Source organism: Hyla sarda, chromosome 1 (assembly GCF_029499605.1).
Source record: "Hyla sarda isolate aHylSar1 chromosome 1, aHylSar1.hap1, whole genome shotgun sequence".
Taxonomy (NCBI): Eukaryota; Metazoa; Chordata; class Amphibia; order Anura; family Hylidae; genus Hyla; species Hyla sarda.
In genome coordinates, this window is record NC_079189.1 from 250829362 (window position 1) to 250850736 (window position 21375).

Genomic DNA, 21375 nt, shown 5'->3' on the forward strand with positions numbered 1-21375 from the left:
TTGTACATGGCAACCTTTTCCACATGGCCATGTATGGCTTGAGGACTTGATCAGAAAGATCAACTCCCCCCCATATACTGATTGTAGTCCAGAATGCAATCAGGCTTGAGGACCGTTGTTGTGGTACCTCGCACAGGCACAGGGGAGCTGCTGTTACCATGAATTGTGGTGAGCATAAGGACATTCCTCTTATCCTTATACCTGACCAGCAACAGGTTTTCATGGGTAAGGGCACGGGACTCACACTTGGGAATAGGTGTCTGAACAAAATTTAGAGGGAGGCCTCTCTGGTTCTTCTGCACGGTCCTACAAGCGGAAGTGGTAATCCTTATCCAGCAATGGGTGCACAAGGTCCCAAACGAGTTTCCTTCTAACACCCAGAGTGAGGGGACATTCTGGGGGTTCAATACAGGAATCCTGTCCCTCATATACTCTTAACTTGTAAGTGTACCCGGAGGTACTCTCACAAAGTTTGTAGAGTTTCACGCCATACCGCACCCGCTTCGAGGGAATATACTGGTGGAAGATGAGTCTCCCCTTAAAACAGATAAGAGACTCATCTACTGAGAGCTCCCTGAGCAGTACGTAGGCCTCAAAAAATTTGGCCCCAAAGTGATCTATGTCCAGCCTCACATTGTAAAGCCGGTCATAGGCGGGATCACTTCGGGGGGGGGGACATGCCGCATTATCAAGGTAATGGTGCCATTTCCGAATGGCATCGAACCACTTCCGTGTTATGGCCATACTGTAAGGCAGGGTCTGGTAGAGGACGTCCCCGCTCCAATACTGTCTGACACTGGGTTTTTTGACCAGGCCCATATGCAGCACGAGGCCCCAAATTGTCCTAATTTCTGCTGCATCAATGGCGCGCCATTCATTGGACCTGGCCAAAAACAAATCAGGGTTGTGGGCGATGAACTGCTGGGCATACAGACACATGTGCTCCTGGCATCCTGGTCTGGTCCCCGCCCGGCGGGGACCAGAATTCCCACGGGAGTACAGGTACACCCTGGGTCCTTAACTACCAGGAAGCTACCCATATGCCCTGGGTCCTTAAGGGGTTAAAGGAGTACTCCACTTGGGGGGAACAATTTTAATCAACTGATGCCAGAAAGTTAAACAGATTTGTAAATTACTTCTATTTAAAAATCTTAATCATTAATCAGCTGCTATATGCTCCATTCTTTTTGAATTTCCTTTCTGTCTGACCACAGTTCTCTCTGCTAACACCTCTGTCCATTTTAGGAACTGTCCAGAGCAGGATAGGTTTGCTATGGGGATTCGCTCCTATTCTCTACAGTTCCTTAAATGGACAGAGGTGTCAGCAGAGAGCACTGTGGTCAGACAGAAAGGAAATTAAAAAAGAAAATAACTTCCTGTGGAGCATACAGCAGCTGATAAGTTCTGGAAGGATTAAGATTTTTAAATAGAAGTAATTTACAAATCTGTTTAACTTTCTGGCACCAAATGATACATTTTTTTTCCCCCAGTGGAGTACTCCTTTAATGTTATTCATGGTAGACAAGTGGAACTCAATGACTGGAGACCCTCTAAGCTAGGTGAAAAGTGTGACAAGTCTCATATGAATATTCATAATATAATAAAAAAGGGATCTAGTTATCAATTTATTTGTTCATTTTAAATGGAAAAAGAGAGGAATGTTGCAATATTCTACGTCACAATATTCTAGGAAAACATAGTAACATAGTTTGTAAGGTTAAAAAAGAGTTCATCAAGTTCAACCTAAAACCCTACTGTGTCGATCCAGACGAAGGCAAAAAGAAACATGAGGCCGATGCCAATTGCCCCATGACAGAGGACAAATTCCTTCCCGACTCCAGTATGGCAATCAGAAAAATTCCTGGATCAATGTCCTATCCACATAAATCTAGTATAAATAACTTATAATGCTATATTTTTCCAGAAAAAGATCAAGTCAGACATCACAATATCATGTGGAAGAGAGTTCCATAGTCTCACTACTCTTAAGAATACCTGTGTTGGTGATACTCCATGCAATCCTATACCCCATTTTTTCCCCATTTTTCCCCCACATTTTTTCCCCATTTCACAGTATTACACCACTTCCTCAGGCATGTGAAAGTGGGACAGAAGAACACATATATAGACAATCATTAACCCTTTAACCCTTCATTAACCCTTCCAAGGCAACAACATACAATAAAAATAAATACCTATAATACATAAATATAATTTGCAATGTATTATACGTATTTATAATTTATTTTTATTGTAGGTCGTTGTATTAAGAGTTAAGTCTTGTAAGGGTTAACGATTGACTATATACAGTCATGGCCATAAATGTTGGTACCCCTGAAATCTTTCTCACAGAAAAGGATTGCAGTACCACATGTTTTGCTCTACACCTGTTTATTCCCTTAATGTGTATTGGAACTAAACCAAAAAGGGAGGAAAAAAAGCAAATTGGGCATAATGTTGCAACAAACTCCAAAAATGGGCTAGACAAAATTATTGGCACCCTTAACTTAGTATTTGGTTGCATACCGTTTGGAAAAATTTACTGAACTCAGTCGCTTTCAATAACCATCAATAGGCTTCTTATACCTCTCAGCCGGAATGTTGAACCACTGTTCCTTTGCAAACTGCTCCAGGTCTCTCTTATTGGAAGGGCGCCTTTTCCCAACAGCAATTTTAAGATCTCTCCACAGGTGTTCAATGGGATTTAGATCTGGACTCATTGCTGGCCACTTCAGAACTCTCCAGCTCTTTGTTGCCATCCTTTTCTGGGTGTTTTTTGACGTATGTTTGGGATCATTGTCCTGCTGAAAGACCCAAGATCTCGGACACAAACCCAGCTTTCTGACACTGGGCTGTACAGTGCGATCCAAAATCCGTTGGTAATCCTCAGATTTCATGATGCCTTGCACACATTCAAGGCACCCAGTGCCAGAGGCAGCAAAACAACCCCAAAACATAATTGAACCTCCACCATATTTCACTGTAGGTACTGTGTTCTCTTTTTTTTTTGTAGGCCTCATTCCATTTTCAGTAAACAGTAGAATGATGTGCTTTACCAAAAAGCTCTATCTTGGTCTCATCTGTCCTCAAGATGTTTTCACAGAAGGATTCTGATTTACTCAAGTTCATTTTGGCAAAATGTAGTCTTGCTTTTTTATGTCTCTGTGTCAGCAGTGGGGTCCTCCTGGGTCTCCTGCCATAGCGTTTAATTTAATTTAAATGTCGACGCATAGATCGCGCTGACACTGATGCTCCATGAGCCTGCAGGACAGCTTGAATACCTTTGGAACTTGTTTATGGCTGCTTATCCACCATCTGGACTATCCTGCGTTGACACCTTTCATCAATTTTTCTAGCTACAGTGCCATGGGTTGCAAACTTCTTGATAATGTTGCGCACTGTGGACAAAGGCAAATCTAGATCTCTGGAGATGGACTTGTAACCTTAAGATTGTTGATATTTTTTCACAATTTAGTTCTCAAGTCCTCAGACAGTTCTCTTCTCCTCTTTCTGTTGTCCATGCTTAGTGTGGCAGACACAGACAGACAATGAAAAGATTAAGTGAACTTATCTCCTTTTTCTCTGCTTTCAAGTGTGATCTTTATATTGCCCATACCTGTTACTTTCCCCAGGTGAGTTAAAAGGAGCATCACATGCTTAAAACAATCTTATGTATCCACAATTTTGAAAGGGTGCCAATATTTTGGCCAGCCCATTTTGGGAATTTAGTGTGACATTATGTCCAATTTGCTTTTTTTCCTCCCTTTTTTGGTTTAGTTCCAATACACACAAAGGGAATAAACATGTGTAACGCAAAACATGTGTTACTGCAATCCTTTTCTGTGAGAAATACTTCATCTTCTTGAAAAATTTCAAGGGTGCCAACATTTACGGCCATGACTGTAAAACGTGTCACATTGCATTGTGGGAACATAAATGACTTTGTCCACTTAGCAGTGAGTCTTGCAGCGCCTGTTTTAACCCCACCAACAACTGGAGGATAGAATTGCATGGAGTTTCTCTATTGATCGGCGGGGAAGGCTGCAGCTAACTTGTTTGTCTGATGTATACACGTATATCAAAGTTGTGCTTGCATTTGCACAACCATCTTTGGTAAGCGAACTGTCTTTTATATGCTTACCTTGTCTCCCTGATATCACCTGATATTCTTGCTTTGTTTCAGTTGTGTTGATGGTAACACCTTCCTTCCTCTAGACCAGTGCAATTGTTATTTCACTGGGGAATGCAAATATTTTAAAGGGTACCTCTCATCAAATAAACTTTTGATATATTTTAGATTAATGAATGTTGAATAACTTTCCAATAGCATGTTAATGAAAAATATACTTCTTTCTATTGTATTTTTCCCGATCAGTCCTGTCAGCAAGCATTTCTGACTCATGCTGGAGTCCTAAACACTCAGAGCTGCCAGCCTGCTTTGTTCACAGCCAAACAGTCTGCTTTGTTCACAAAGGAGAACACTCAGAGGCTGGCAGCTCTGAGTGTTCTCCTTTGTGAACAAAGCAGACTGGCAGCTCGTAGTGTTTAGGACTCCAGCATGAGTCTGAAATGCTTGCTGCCAGGACTGGTAGGGAGACCCCTAGTGGTTATTTCTTCAAAGTGGAAAATTAAATAGAAAGAAGCATATTTTTTAATAACATGCAACTGTGAAGTTAGTCTGCATACATTAATCTATAATATATCAAAAGTTTTTTTGATGAGAGGTACCCTTTAAGTTATTGTTATCCAGGATTAGAAACACAGCTGCTTTCTTCCCAACACAGCACCATATCTGTCCTCAGGTTTTGTTTAGCATTGCAACTCAGGTCCATTGACCTCAGTAGAGTTGAACTGCAATGCCACCCACAAACTAGAGACAGGTGTGGCACTGTTTTGGAAAGAGATCAGCTACGTGTTTCTGATCCTGTATAACTATTATCCTATTTTGTGAATTTCAAGCAGTTATGCCTGTAAAAGTTATATAATTCAATATTATTCTTTTAAATAGAAAAATGGAATTTTATTACCTTGAAAAATGCTTTAATAAACATTTTCCAACACTCTGTATTGGATTGTAGGCCAACCATTGGAGGAAAATATTGCTTAGGAGAGAGGAAAAGATACCGATCATGCAATATTGATGTAAGTTAAGTACATAAAAGATTGACTAATTTAATTGCATAATTTGAATATATAAATGTTTATTCTAAATGAGTTATACATGTATAAGACAGTTTTATGTCATGGTTCTCTATATTTTTTTACTCGTTACAATTCACAATATTTTTTTTCACTAAAATGTGGGTTAGAAAAATGCAATACTTTCAGGTATAGTTGTCAATAATATTATAGGATGCATACATTTTGGAGAAAGTTAATTTGTGGAACCTTATTAAAATGATGCGCATGGCATGAGATATATATATATATATATATATATATATATGTATATATATATATATATATATATAGTAAGGATTTCTCCCTGGGGATAGCTCTGGGATCGTCCTTGACACCGCCACAGGACACGTTTCCACTTCAATCAGCAGGCAAACAACAGTACTTTATGCAAGTCCGGCCCCTTGCAAGCTTTATTAGACAGGTTGCAGGATAAATAAAAACATAAGACAGGAACAAACAAAACCCTAGACCGTCTAGTCACTAACTAAACAATCCAGCATGCCCTGACTACCAACTGGTGGGCTTTTCCCGGGCATTTAAACTTATGCATCCTGCAACCTTCTACTCACTATTCACACACAGCATTTGCAACCTCTTGCTGTGTGTCTCGTCCACACTTGGGGCCACTCACAGCTCGGGCTGTGTGTTCCTCACCAGGACCCCTGCCTCCCCCGCGAAGCCACCTTGCTGTTTTCTGGGGAGAGCCCAGATTATTCTGTTATTATTATCCTTTTAAACAGACTTCCCCTCTCTGCTACCTCATTAATTAGGCCACAGGTGGAGGTTTCTCCAGGGTTAGCTAGGGAAACACACCCTTTTCTTGCCACACTGTCATAATATATATATATATATATATATATATATATATATATATAATAGATTTTGATGGAAACTTAGCATTTTCAACTTATATGCATTGCGTTCCCTCAACAATTTGCCACAGCCCTCCCACTGCACTCCTGCCAGTTTTCCACCCAGAGCTGCTAAAGGACATTGCAGACTATCTCTCCACATAGCCAGCAAGTATGCAGTACCTTCTGCATTCATTGCCCATCTGTTCCTACACCTGTGGACTTCCTGGTCCCTATGACAACATAATGGAATACCTACTAAACCAATCAGGCAGTGACTGTCTAAGTAGACATTTTTGGGTAGGTATTTTCTGTGTGTCGAGATGGTCGAGATGGGGACAAGGAACTCAACATCAGGGGGAACCAGTAAACCATTAGTACATCAATGGCGGTTTCAGGTGGGTGGGTGCTGCTTTTTCTTATTGTTTTTAACCCAGTATGTCCCTTTTTTATTTTATGCTTCTGCATAACCAACTTAATGTTCATGTAGTGGTAATGTTGAAAAAAATATAGATATAATTAGTGATTATAAGTTTTTTTTTTAGGATTGCCAACCAGGGTCACAGGATTTTCGGGAGATGCAATGTGCAGAATTTGACAATGTAGCATTTCGGGGAAAATATTATTCTTGGAAAAGTTACAAAGGAGGTAAGTTTCTCCAGTAGTTAATTTTAGGCACAAAGCTGGTCATTGTGCCAATGGCGAGTGCTTATTCTGGTAATATATATATATATATATATATATATATATATATTAATTGCTTCAAAAATGGGCATCCTGTTACTCAAATCCAAAACCTAAGTAAATCAAATACAATTTTCCCCTATTTTATGTTTATATTTGTATAATAATCTAATAAGCCAAATGTTTTGCACATACATAACATTTTCTGCAGCCCTCTACAAGGAATGTCAACTCTCATTTCAGCCCACAAGGGCTGACAATCCTATTTCTCTTTTTAGACAAACACATAAGGGCTTATTTCATAGCCAATCAGTAATCTTTCAGCATGGTTCTGAATGTGCGGAGGGAACTAAAGTAATAGGAAATAACCAAACCAAAGAGGGAGAACATGCAAACTCCTTGCTATTAAAGAAGGTTATTCAGCCAATTGTGCCTTAAAATCAAACATAAAATGAAACATATATATTTGCTTACCCTTGCCTAAAAATCTACTGGATTCAAAAACTAGAAATCTGTGCCCCCACATATGTCCTTTAGCACCTGATGTTAAATCCAGGCACTTCCTGGTTCATGGCTGACAGGGCTGTAAGTATGAAACTACATTTCGCATGATTCAAAGGTGTAACAGCTGCCCTGCTGGCCTTTCCCTACTCACAATTGGCATAATACCCTCCATTTTATGACTCTCACACACCCAGATCTCCTAGTAAACCCCCCTAGTTCATTTCCCTGCTTCCACTCCTTTTACAAAACCTACTGCGTTAAACTAGTGTTGCTTAAACCAGGGTGCATCCAGCTGTTGCAAAACTACAACTCACAGCATGACCGAACATTCAAAGGCTGTCTGGGCATGCTGTAAGTTGCAGTTTTGCAACAGCTGGATTCACCCTAGATGAGAAACACTGCCTTAGTTAAACTGCCTTAGGCTGGGTTCACATCACGTTTTTTCCCCTTACGGGAGCGCATACAGCAGGGGGGAGCTAAAAACTTGCGCTCCCGTATCCCTGCGTATGCAGTCCCGTATGTAATTCATTTCAATTAATCGTAGTGGTTGACTACGGTTTTAGGTACGGTCGAAAACTGCATACGGGGAAAAATGAGCCAACCGGTTCACTCCGGTCAGCTCATTGAAAAGAATTACATACGGGACCGCATTCGCAGGGATACAGGAGCGCAAGTTTTTAGCTCCCCCCCCCTGCTATATGCGCTCCCGTATGGGGAAAAACGTGATGTGAACCCAGCCTTAGATATATTGCTCTAGGCAGTTTCACACTAATTAGGCTATTCACACAAAATGTGCTTAGATACACTGCTTTACAAGCAGTATTACACATTATGGGCCTCATTTACTAATCTGAAACCGACTAGTTTTTGTCTGGTTATTTTGGCGCAGTGTCTGAGACATATCTGTGCCAGTCTGCGCCAGTGTGCGACAGTGTGCGCCTGGAAAATCCGACAAATCCGACATTGCCCTGTGAAAGCCGAAAGGGGCGTGATCTGACGAAAAGGGGTGTGGTCTCACAACCCGACCGATTTACTATTGAATTCACAGAAAATCCTGTGGATAAATGGCTGGAAAAATGTTCCCGACTTTTCCCAATAGTAAATAGAGAGGAACCCTGCAAGTCTGAAACATCTTTTCCCACTAGTTAAAACCCGACACTCTTGGTAAATGAGGCCCAATATACTTAAATAAACTGTTGTAAAGTCAGCATCACACATACTAGACTGCATACTAGGCTGCAGACAGTATTATGTTTAGATGCTCTGCTGAGAGCTTTCAGTACCACACATACTAGGTGCAGAGAGTATCACACATTTTATTTTTAGATACTTAGCTGAGAACTGTACCTTCATGCTCCTTTAGCTGCTGAGGTCACATAGTTAGGGAGCAGTGAATATAGATGAGGGAGAGCCAATCAGGGACAATCATACACTTCACAGCTCTCGCTCACTTTCTTCTGAAGTGATGCAATCCTGTGACGTCTTGAGCCCAAAATGGCCGCTGCAACTGACAATAGGTGGCCTGACATGCTCATTTCCCCTAAACTGCTCTTGACTTCCAGCACAGAGAAAAACAATGAATTTCACCACTCTTAGCTTACAACCAGGTTCTGACAATGACCAATATTATATATATTTAGATGTTACAGTCACAGCAATAAGAAAATATTTCACTGGAGTACTCCTTTAATTAATTGAACAAAATTGCTACATATCTACAATATAGAGGATGGGGGATGAGCAATATAGTTATTATTTTCCCTAAAACAGACTGTTTTTACACCCGTTAGCTATGTAGCCCTCCCCTACTCACTCAGATTTCGTGCCAGATTTCTGTACACACCATGTCCTCCCTTGCTGCCTTACTAGAAAATGTATCCCCCCAGGAGATTCCTCTCTCATAGAATCTAACTAAAGTGGAAGATTTAACTGAAATGCTTAACTCAGCACATTCCTAGAGAGAGCACAGAGGTGCAAAGGGGAAATGAGGCCGGGAACAAAGCTTAATGCACAACAGATGCAACAATATGCCTCCAGAGATCAGGGTGCTGGATGGTGTTTTTTTTTATTAGAGCTCTCCACATTTATAGGGAAAGATCTGGGTTTTTTATTCTCCTTGTTACATTATAGCATAATGTTCACATTTCAAGAATTGGCTGACATCAGAGAGTAAGCCTTTGGCCACGTCCATATCAAAAATATTTTTGTCAGTGTAAAACACAGCTGGACCTGGAACGGCCAGGCTTCTCTGACACTAAGAATGAGGTTCTGAAGTTTATTTCATGTATCAATAATATTTAACCAGTCATTTAACCCTTAGACGACATGCATCGTACATGTACGGCAGGGACCCCTAGGCGTTAGCGAACCATGCCTTACACCATGCCTTACATGCACGACACATTTTGTAGTGAGCCTATAAAGCAAGCATAGGAGCTGCACTCACTTCATAGAGAGTAACAACAGCTGTCATTTGCAGTTGTCAATCACAGTGTCCGACAGCAGTGTTCATGCTCATGTTGGTCATTAACCTCTTAAATGCTGCATTTAAGATGTTTGTTACAGGTGTGTCCCCTGTCCAATCGGCACCCCACACAATGTGGTGCTCACCCCGCAAGGTGCCGAATGGTTTCCATGGCAGCCTCCTGAAGGTTCCCTGCTGGTCACAGGTTGTTCTGCTTATAGAGTCGGTCTTTAGCAGAGACAAACTAGCAGACTCAACTAGCAGGGTGGAAAAACAAAGGTTATCCAGCTTCCCTGGTAAAACCTTCAAAATTTTCATGCAACCATATTAAAAATAGAAAAATGTAGAACAAATAAAAAAAGGGACATAAAACCGCAAATGAAGCTTTTCGATCCATTAACAGATCTTAATCTTGGTATACATAAACAAAAAAGCTATATATCTATACATCTGTAGTACTAAGTAGAAACAAAGGGGAAGATTTATCAAAACCTGTCCAGAGGAAAAGTTACACAGTTGCCTATGGCAACCAATCAGCTCACTTCTTTCATTTCTAACAAGGCCTCTGCAAAATGAAAGAAGCTATCGGATTGGTTGCTATGGGCAACTGGGCAACTTTTGCTTTGCACAGGTTTTGATAAATCTCCCCCATAGTTAGTATACGCTCTAATTACATGGCTGTCTCATCACTCACAGAGAGAAAGCATTAATCATAAGACTAAAATACCTTTCGATCTACATTTTACCTTGCTCAATCTTCAGGCAGTTCTCTTGGAAGCTGGGGTGTTTCTTCAAGAGCATGATGAACTTGCTCCTTTCCTCCTCTTTCCTTTTCTCTTATTATGAGGTCTGCACAAACATTTTTACATTTGCAAAGCTTTGTGCCTAAACGGCATGCTCTACATAACTCTAATGCAGCCATGTGAACCTATATGATACACATACACTAGAAAAACCAGCATTTTAGGCCCAAAATGCACATAATGCAAATACATAATAATAATAATGCTAATAATTTAGCACCCTCTATTGCTTGTCAGTGTGCATGGAAATGCTCCTCTTCTGAAAAGGACACAAGCTGTCTGGATCTCACAGAGGCTCATCTCACACTGGTGAAATCTGTATTATACACTGCACTGAAGGGAGCGGAGCAGGGAGATACCCACACCCCTCCCCCTGCCCTCAGAAAATGGGTCCAAAGTTCTTGTTGCTAGGACCAAAAAGGATTGGAAACCAGGGTTTATTTGCAAAATTAAAGAGACAGAGACTCCTAGTGGCCATTTAAAAAAAATAAAAAATGTCACATCTTTAGCAATCAATTTTTTTTATAAAGTATATTAGGAAAATGCTTAGTTTTTAAGGAAGTAGGAAATAAAAAAAAAAGTTGTTTCTAATCACTGTAACACTTTAGGCCCAAGTGGGAAGCGTGTATCTGACCACAAGATCCAGTAAGAATACAGTATTCTCACGGAACTCAAAGTAAGCACAGCATTGCACATATTGGTACATGACCCTCAACATCTCCTGGAGACAATATACTCCATAAATATATTTATTTTTCTTTTCTAATCAGTTCCAAATTTTTTGTTTTGTTCTATGAAACACATTCAAAACAACGGAAAGGAAAATTGCAGAAAAGGACAGCCCACTAGACAGCATTAACTTCAACAGCATAAACTATGAGACCCAAACCAATCTAATGAAATGTGTGGCTCCTCTTTCCCTGTAGACAGTACAGAAACACAGAAATGGCCCACATTACAAGTCGTGTAGTATATTCTATGATACTGTGTAATATAATACAAAACAAAATAATAAGACAATGTGTTGTAATTACTATGAATAAATATATTAAAGCAGTATATATATAGTGATCTGTCTAACTGACTTTACATTACTGGGCCAATAACTTTGATAAGGGTGCATCTACTACATTCACGTGTTATTCCTTTTATGATTAAAGGAGGTGTGAAGGCATGTTCCTTGAACTGCTTAGCCGAGGGATTCAATTTTTACACTGAAAGAGCAGCAGCAGTAATAGATGGAACCCCATGTAGACCTGAATCGTATGATGTTTGTGTTAACGGGGAGTGCAAGGTATGTACTTTTTAATACTAAGGCTATGTTCATGCACTGTTCTTATGGACATATTTTAAGATGCCCACAAAAACGCTTTCATTATGTCTCAAAAAACATATAATTGAGGAACTTCCTTTTAAGCAGGCTGACATTATACCCATAGTCAGGCAATGACTTGCAGCCATAATATGAAAGCAAACATGAGTCCATATTACAATAGTGTGAACCCAGCCTGCTTACCCCAGGACTGTCTTTTTAGTAAACCTGCTGTTGTGTGATAGGATTCAGCAGGGAAATTTTTAATCCGGTCACTTGTCTTATCCCTGCCGGACCTGCGTGGCATCCCATTCATTTAAATGAGACAGCTGGTGCCAGATAGTGACTCTGGTTGGCTTATTTTTGCACCATATCCGATTTTGTTGCCGGACTGAAAACCATTTTTACTTTGGCAATAAAACTGATACGATGCAAACTGCCCTCAAATCACACAATTGTAGTGTGAATGCACCCTTATTAGGTAGACACACAACATTTATAGGGGAAGATTTAAAAAATCCTGTTTAGAGGAAAGGTTGACCATTTGCCTCTAATCAGGCAATTTTTTATTTTTAAAAAGACCTGTAAAAAAATAAAAGAAGTGATCATTAGAGATGAGTGAATTTTTGAAAAATTCGATTTGGCCGATTTGCCAGTTCGATCCAAATTTATTCACAGCGAATCACTATTAAAAACGTCTATTTCCGGGCTACAGAGAACCTCAATAGGGGTGTAGAACACTTTGCATTGCTGTGACACCCATAGGGTGTGTGCTGGGTTAGTGAAATAATACTGTTATTTAGTATGACATGCAGATTCTTTTGGAAATGTCCTACATGCCATGAGAATGTAGTGACAAGAGCCCTTCTGGACTTCTTACCTGGCTTTTATGGATCAAAATAATTTATTTAAATTCTATTACATTTTATTTCAAAATTTTAAAGTCACTATTCATAAATTATAAAAAGTCTTTAACCCCTTAAGGACACATGACGTTCTCATACGTCTCCATTTCCGAGTCCTTAAGGACACATGACGTATGAGAACGTCATGTGTTTTACCGGCCCCCCGCAACCACCTGGAGCAGAGCCGGTGCCCGATGCCTGCTGAAATCGTTCAGCAGGCATCGGGGCATATCGCCCAGGGGGGTCATTATGACCCCCCATGTCGGCGATGGCCGCAGATCGCTGGACAATTCAGTCCAGCGATCTGCAGCAGATTCCGGGTCAATCGGGTCTCCAGTGACCCGGTGACCCGGAATTATTGGCTGATCGGGGCCGTCAGAGACGGCCCCGAACAGCCAGAGCCAGCAGGGGTGAGGTGGATCGGGGCCCCAGGAGCGGCGGCGGCGACGACGAGGGACTGTCCTGGTGCAGTGAGGATCGTTGGAGGTGAGTGACAGCCTCCTGCTGTTGCTTAGCAACAGCTCCCAGCATGCAAAAAGGGCATGCTGGGAGCTGTAGTTATGCAACAGCAGGAGGCAGACCACCACAACTCCCAGCATTCTCTTATGGGCATGCTGGGACTTGTAGTTTTGCAACAGCTGGAGGCACATTCTTTCTATGGAAAAGTGTACCTTCAGCTGTTGTGTAACTACAACTCCCAGCTTGCACAATCAGCTAAAGTGCATGCTGGGAGTTGTAGTGGTGCATCTGGTGGTTGCATAACTACAACTCCCAGCATGCCCGTTGGCTGTCGGTGACTGCTGAGAGTTGTAGTTTTGCAACAGCTGAAGGCACACTGAGTTAAGTAGCAAACCAGTGTGTCTCCAGCTGTTGCATAACTACAATCCCCAGCATCCCCAGCCAAAGTAGCATGCCTCCAGCTGTTGCATAACTACAACACCCAGCATGCCCTTCCGCTGTCCGTACATGCTTAGGGTTGTAGCTTTTGCAACAGCTGAAGGCACACTGGTTGCAAAACACTGAGTTTGTTACCAAACTCGGTGTTTCACAACCAGTGTGCCTCCAGCTGTTGCAAAACTACAACTCCCAGCATGCACTGATAGACCGTACATGCTGGGAGTTGTAGTTTTGCAACAGCTGGATGTTTCCCCCCCAATGTGAACGTACAGGGTACACTCACATGGGCAGAGGATTACAGTAAGTATCCGGCTGCAAGTTTGAGCTGCGTCAAATTTTCTGCCGCAGCTCAAACTGCCAGCGAGAAACTACTGTGAACCCCCCGCCTGTGTGACTGTACCCTAAAAACACTACACTACACTAACACAAAATAAAATAAAAAGTAAAAAACACTACATATACACATACCCCTATACAACCCCCCTCCCCAATAAAAATGAAAAACGTCTGGTACGCCACTGTTTCCAAAACGGAGCCTCTAGCTGTTGCAAAACAACTACTCCCAGTATTGCCAGATAGCCGTTGACTGTCCAGGCATGCTGGGAGTTTTACAACAGCTGGAGGCACCCTGTTTGGGAATCACTGGCATAGAATACCCCTATGTCCACCCCTATGCAAGTCCCTAATTTAGGCCTCAAATACGCATGGCGCTTTCACTTTGGAGCCCTGTCGTATTTCAAGGCAACAGTTTAGGGCCACATATGGGGTATCGCCATACTCGGGAGAAATTGCCTAACAAATTTTGGGGGATATTTTCTGCTATTACCCTTTTAAAAAATGTAAAATTTTTGGGAAAACAAGCATTTTAGGTAAAAAAAAATATATTTTTTTACATATGCAAAAGTCGTGAAACACCTGTAGGGTATTAAGGTTCAAATTACCCCTTGTTACATTCCCCGAGGGGTCTAGTTTCCAAAATGGTATGCCATGTGGTTTTTTTTTTTTGCTGTCCTGGCACCATAGGGGCTTCCTAAATGCGGCATGCCCCCAGAGCAAAATTCGCTTTCAAAAAGCCAAATGTGACTCCTTCTCTTCTGAGACCTTTAGTGCGCCAGCAGAGCACTTTTCACCCCCATATGGGGTGTTTTCTGAATCGGGAGAAATTGGGCTTCAAATTTTGGGGGGTATTTTCTGCTATTACCCTTTTTAAAATTGTAAAAATTTTGGGAAACCAAGCATTTTAGGTAAAAAAAATATATATTTTTTTACATATGCAAAAGTCGTGAAACACCTGTAGGGTATTAAGGTTCACATTACCCCTTGTTACGTTCCCCGAGGGGTCTAGTTTCCAAAATGGTATGCCATGTTTTTTTTTTTTTCTGTTCTGGCACCATAGGGGCTTCCTAAATGCGGCATGCCCCCAGAGCAAAATTTGCTTTCAAAAAGCCAAATGTTACTCCTTCTCTTCTGAGACCTGTAGTGTGCCAGCAGAGCACCTTTCACCCCCATATGGGGTGTTTTCTGAATCGGGAGAAATTGGGCTTCAAATTTTGGTGGGTATTTTCCGCTATTACCCTTTTTAAAAATGTAAACATTTTGGGAAAACAAGCATTTTAGGTAAAAAAAAATTTTTTTTTTACATATGCAAAAGTCGTGAAACACCTGTAGGGCATTAAGGTTCACGTTACCCCTTGTTACGTTCCCCGAGGGGTCTAGTTTCCAAAATGGTATGCCATGTGTTTTTTTTTGCTGTTCTGGCACCATAGGGGCTTCCTAAATGCGGCATGCCCCCAGAGCAAAATTTGCTTTCAAAAAGCCAAATGTTACTCCTTCTCTTCTGAGACCTGTAGTGCGCCAGCAGAGCACTTTTCACCCCCATGCGAGGTGTTTTCTGTATCGGGAGAAATTGGGCTTCAAATTTTGGGGGGTATTTTCTGCTATTACCCTTTTAAAAATGTAAAATTTTTGGGAAACCAAGCATTTTAGGTAAAAAAAATATATATTTTTTTTACATATGCAAAAGTCGTGAATCACTTGTAGGGTATTAAGGTTCACTTTACCCCTTGTTACATTCCCTGAGGGGTCTAGTTTCCAAAATGGTATGCCATGTGTTTTTTTTTTGCTGTCCTGGCACCATAGGGGCTTCCTAAATGCGGCATGCCCCCCAAAAACCATTTGTCGCTCCTTCCCTTCTGAGCCCTCTACTGCGCCCGCCAAACAATTAACATAGACATATGAGGTATGTGCTTACTCAAGAGAAATTGGGTTTCTAATACAAGTAAAAATTTTCTCCTTTTTACCCCTGACAAAAATTAAAAAATTGGGTCTACAAGAACATGCGAGTGTAAAAAATGAAGATTTTGAATTTTCTCCTTCACTTTGCTGCTATTCCTGTGAAACACCTAAAGGGTTAATACACTTACTGAATGTTTTTTTGAATACTTTAGGGGGTGTAGTTTTTATAATGGGGTCTTTTATGGGGTATTTCTAATATGAAGACCCTTCAAATCCACTTCAAAACTGAACTGGTCCCTGAAAAATTGTGAGTTTGAAAATTTTGTGAAAAATGTCAAAATTGCTGCTGAACTTTGAAGCCCTCTGGTGTCTTCCAAAAGTAAAAACTCATAAATTTTATAATGCAAACATAAAGTAGACATATTGTATATGTGAACCCAAAAAAAATATATTTTGAATATCCATTTTCCTTACAAGCAGAGAGCTTCAAAGTTAGAAAAATGCAAAATTTTATTTTTTTTCATCAAATTTTGGGATTTTTCACCAAGAAAGGATGCAAGTTACCATCAAATTTTACCACTATGTTAAAGTAGAATATGTCACGAAAAAACAATCTCGGAATCAGAATGATAACTAAAAGCATTCCAGAGTTATTATTGTTTAAATTGACTGTGGTCAGAATTGCAAAAAACGCTCCGGTCCTTAAGGTATAAAATGGCCTGGTCCTTAAGGGGTTAAACAAAGTCTGCAAGCTACAAGGCGATCAGATAAATGCAGGGGCAGACTGACACCACTCAGGGCCCCCGGACCAAATAAAGCAAGGGCCCCCATCAAGACTCCGCCCATGGCCCCACCCACATCTGCCCCGCCCCTATTCCCGCCCAGTATGTACATGAATATTTGCCATAGAATAGGGGGTGCAGTGCGCTTGAGGCTATGGTGTACTTTGAGGCATGGCAATGCCAATCACCTTAAAGGGGTACTCTGGTGAAAACCTTTTTTTCTTTTAAATCAACTGGTGGCAGAAAGGTAAACATATTTGTAAATTACTTCTATTAAAAAATCTTAATACTTCCTGCACTTATTAGCTGCTGAATACTACAGAGGAAATAATTTTCTTTTTGCAATGCTCTCTGATGACATCACGACCACAGTTCTCTCTACTGACGTTATTATAATAATAATAACGCTTTATTTATTGTTGTATGCTGTCCTTAGCATACGTCTGCTATGCATGGTTGCTGAAATGGACAGAGATGTCAGCAGAGAGCACTGTGTTCGTGATGTCATCAGTGTTGCAAAAAGAAAGGAATTTCCTCTGTAGCATTCAGCAGTTAATAAGTACTGGAAGGATTAAGATTTTTTAATAGAAGTAATATACAAATATGTTTAACTTTCTGCCACCAGGTCAGACCGGGGCGGGCACACTGAGGACAAATGAGGCTTCGTACACTGAGGACAGGCAGGGCGGGCACACCGGTCTTTGGCGGCAGTGGCAGCAGGGAACCCCGGCGCTGCCGCGTTAAGACGTGAGGTTCACGTCACCATGGGGCCTGACTTAAGTGCCTCTCCCAGGCAGCCGCTGCTACAGTGGCTGTCTGGGAGCAGAATTCCATTAATAGCTCCAGGCCCGGTCCCTGGCGGCCGCGGCGGGCCTGGCTATTCAAAAAAAATAAATAATTGATATATATATAGATTTTTTTAAAGATTTCATATGACAGGCGACGGACAGCGGGCCCTTTTCCCGGCCGGGCCTTCGGACAATCACCGAATGGACCGGCCTGTCAGTCCGCCCATAGATATGTGCTAAACATTGTTACATGCACATTACAGACAGAGCTCTAGCTAGCTCTTTTTGCTCCATCTGGCACAGGACATCATGGAACCTGCAACACAAACATATTAGTATTAGGCTCTGCACTTTTCCAGCATTATCCTCCCCTTTTCCCAAATTACGCCAGACTCATTCAAACACAATGCCACCAGCCTTCCCACAACACACAAGAGGGGAGATTTATCAAAACCTGTGCAGAGGAAAAGTTACCCAGTTGCCCATAGCAACCAGTCAGCTTTGCCTTTGCAAAATGAAAGAAGAAATCTGATTGGTTGTTATGGGCAACAGGGCAAATTTTCCTTTGCACAGGTTTTGATAAATCTCCCCCAATGTTTCTAGCCTCATTGATTTGTAATAGCAATCTAATAATTGCTATAATAAGTCCACTGTGGTTACATAAAAAGTAAAGTTAGCAAAAATTGTGAATAAGACCCTCCCCCAATAAAAATGAAAATCCCCCTTAAAATAAAAAAATATATATTTTTTACATATTTGGCATTACTGCATGTGTAAATGTCCAAACTATTAAAGTATAATCTTAATGATCCTGTACGGTGAACAGCTTAAAGGTGGAAAATGAAAGTCTAAACTTGCTGATTTTTGCTCACATCATATTCCAGAAAAATGTAATGAAAAATGATCAAGAAGTCACATATACGCAGAAGTAGAAGCAATAAAAACTACAGATAACAGTGCATATATGGTGAATGAGAAATTTAACTGATCAGTAATATTGGTGGGGACCTGGCATGCATGAAGCGTGTGCAGCGCAGTGAGACCAGGTGGAATCAACAACTTTTAACATGTATGGTCAACATGTCCAAAATAGTTTTTAATGACATTAACAATTTAACGATCAAACCTGCAGTTTTACATTGATAGCACTAGATGTTCCTGTAATGAAGATCTCAGTGTTAAGGTCTACACCATATAGTTACATGTGCGATTTGAACACTGATTATAGGGAGAAATCAGATTTTTCTCTGTTCTGAAAAGGTACAATGCATTCAAAAAAGTCTTCAGACCCTTTCCATTTTTTTCCAATTTTGTTATGTTGAGGCATTATGCTAAGATAAAAAAAAAATCAACCCCCCCCCTATCAATCTGCACTTAATAGCTCGTAAAGAGATTGTGAAAACAATATTTTAGAGTTTTTTAATTACTTTTATTAAAAAAGGAAAAAAAAATAATTTTGCATGGACGTAAGTATTCAGATGTGAAGACACGAAAGCAACTAAAGGACTCCCTGACTGTGAGAAACAAGATTCTCTGATCTGATGAAATCAAAATGGAACTTTCTTGGCCTCAGTTGTAAGCGTCATGTCAGGATGAAACCAGGCACTGCTCATCAACTATCCAGTTCCATTCCAACTTTGAAGCATGGTGGTGGCAGCACCATGCTGTGGGGTTTATAACAGTGTCTGGCACATGGAGACTGGTCAGATTTGAGGGAAAGATGAATGAAGCAAAGTAAAGAGATGTTATTAATGAAAACCTGATTCAGTGTGCTCTGGACCTCAGGCTAAACCAAGAGGGTCACATTCCACCAAGATAGTGACCTCCAAGCACACAGCCTAGACAACACAAGAGTGGCTTAGGGACAACTCTGTGACTGTCTTTGAGTGGCCAAGCCAGAGCCCTGACTTAAAGCCAATCGAACATTTCTGAAGAGACCCCCAAAATGGCTGTCCACTGACGATCCCCATTTAACCCAACAGAGCTTGGATCTGCAGGGAAGAATGGCAGAAAGTCCCCAAATCTAGGTGATAACTTGTGATACCTTGTGATATCATACCCATAAAGACTAGAGGCTATAATCACTGCTAAATGTACTTCAACATAGTACTAAATAAAGGATCTGAATACTTATGTCACTGTAATATTTTAGTTTTTCCTTTTTAATAACTTTGCAAAGTTTTCTAACATTCTGTTTTCACTTTGTCATTAAGGGGTATTAAGTGCAGAGCCTGGGGAGCTCAGGGTATAACTTATATCTTTCAGTAAGAGGGAAGAAGTTGGGTTATTAAAGCACTGGCTGACTTTTCTTTGGGGTGAAAACTGTATTCTGCAGATAATTTGCACCTGAATGGAAGAGGGTCCACTGTGCTAGGGGAGAGAATCCTAGAAGAGGTGGCAGAGTATTTAACCCCTTAAGGACGCAGGGTTTTTCAGTTTTTGCACTTTCGTTTTTTCCTCCTTACCTTTTAAAAATCATAACCCTTTCAATTTTCCACCTAAAAATCCATATTATGGCTTATTTTTTGCATCACTAATTTTACTTTGCAGGGACATCAGTCCTTTTACCCAAAAATTCACAGCGAAACGGAAAAAAGAATAATTGTGCGACAAAATCGAAGAAAAAACGCCATTTTGTAACTTTTGGGGGCTTCCTTTTTCTACGCAGTGCATATTTTGTTAAAAATTACACCTTATCATTATTCTGTAGGTCCATATGGTTAAAATGATACCCTACTTATATAGGTTTCTTTTTTGTCATACTTCTGGAAAAAATCATAACTACATGCAGGAAAATTTATACCTTTAAAAATGTCCTATTTTGACCCCTATAACTTTTTTATTTTTCCACGTACAGGGCGGTATGAGGGCGGTATCATTTTTTGCGCCGTGATCTGAAGTTTTTATCGGTACCATTTTTGTTTTGATCTGACTTTTTGATCACTTTTTATAACTTTTTTTAATGGTATAAAAAGTGACCAAAATACGCTTTTTTGGATATTGGAATTTTTTTACATGTACGCCATTGACCGTTATTTTTAGGGTTCGGATATTTACGCACACGGCGATACCTCATATTTTTTTTTTTATGGGAAAAGGGGGGTGATTCAAACTTTCATTAGGGAAGGGGTTAAATGACCTTTAGTAACACTTTTTTTTTTTTTTTTACTTTTTTTCCCCATAGGGACCTATAACACTGCACACACTGATCTTTTACACAGATCACAGGCGTGTATTAACACGCCTGTGATCAGTGTTATCGGCGCTTCACTGCTCCTGCCTGGATCTCAGGCACGGAGCAGTCATTCATCGATCGGACACCGAGGAGGCAGGTAAGGGCCCTCCCGGTGTCCTGTAAGCTGTTCGGGACGCCGCGATTTCACCGCGGCGGTCCCGAACAGCCCGACTGAGCAGCAGGGTTACTTTCACTTTCACTTCAGACGCAGCGGTCAGCTTTGATCGCCGCGTCTGAAGGGTTAATACAGGGCATCACCACGATCGGTGATGTCCTGTATTAGCCGCTGGTCCCGGCCGTTGATAGTCGCCGGGACCGACCCGATATGATGCGGGGACACCGCGTGACCCCGCGGCATATCGCGGGAGCCAGCGGAGGACATAAATATACGTCCTTCGTCGTTAAGAGGTTAAACTAGGTAAGTGGAAGGAGAACAAAGTAGCAGATAGGTTAGAGAGTGGTCTGAACATAATGGTGGGTTGAAAAGACACCTGTAGCGGAGGTTAAGAGCAGTATATAAAGAGATCCAGGTGTAACAAACCAGCAGTGAAAACAAATGTACCCACAATAACTCATTAAATCCTATTACTGATACTGAGTGTGTAAAACTAGATGGAAATGTAAAGTGTATGTTCACAAATGCTAAAAGTCTAGCAAGCAAACCGGGGGAGCTTGAGGCCTTGATAGTGAAAGAACACATTGATATAGTCGGGGTCACTGAGACATGGCTGGAC

General features: G+C 41.0%; 1 protein-coding gene and 1 long non-coding RNA gene across 4 annotated transcripts in view; one reads left to right on the plus strand and one right to left on the minus strand.

The window, feature by feature from the left end:
- Positions 1–21375, plus strand: part of ADAMTS10 (ADAM metallopeptidase with thrombospondin type 1 motif 10) — a 206800-nt gene that overhangs the window by 154636 nt on the left and 30789 nt on the right. The window contains exons 16-18 of the mRNA XM_056570437.1: positions 5079–5142; positions 6578–6680; positions 11648–11781. Coding sequence (XP_056426412.1) covers positions 5079–5142; positions 6578–6680; positions 11648–11781 — 301 coding nt within the window. The remainder of the gene's footprint in view (positions 1–5078; positions 5143–6577; positions 6681–11647; positions 11782–21375) is intronic.
- Positions 1–21375, minus strand: part of LOC130367766 (uncharacterized) — a 57444-nt gene that overhangs the window by 32300 nt on the left and 3769 nt on the right. The window contains exon 1 of one of the 3 annotated variants that reach the window (XR_008892170.1): positions 9034–9082. The exons of the other annotated variants lie outside the window; for them this stretch is intronic. This is a non-coding gene — a long non-coding RNA (uncharacterized LOC130367766). Of the gene's footprint in view, positions 1–9033; positions 9083–21375 lie in introns of those variants that run through there. 3 annotated transcript variants of the gene reach the window in all.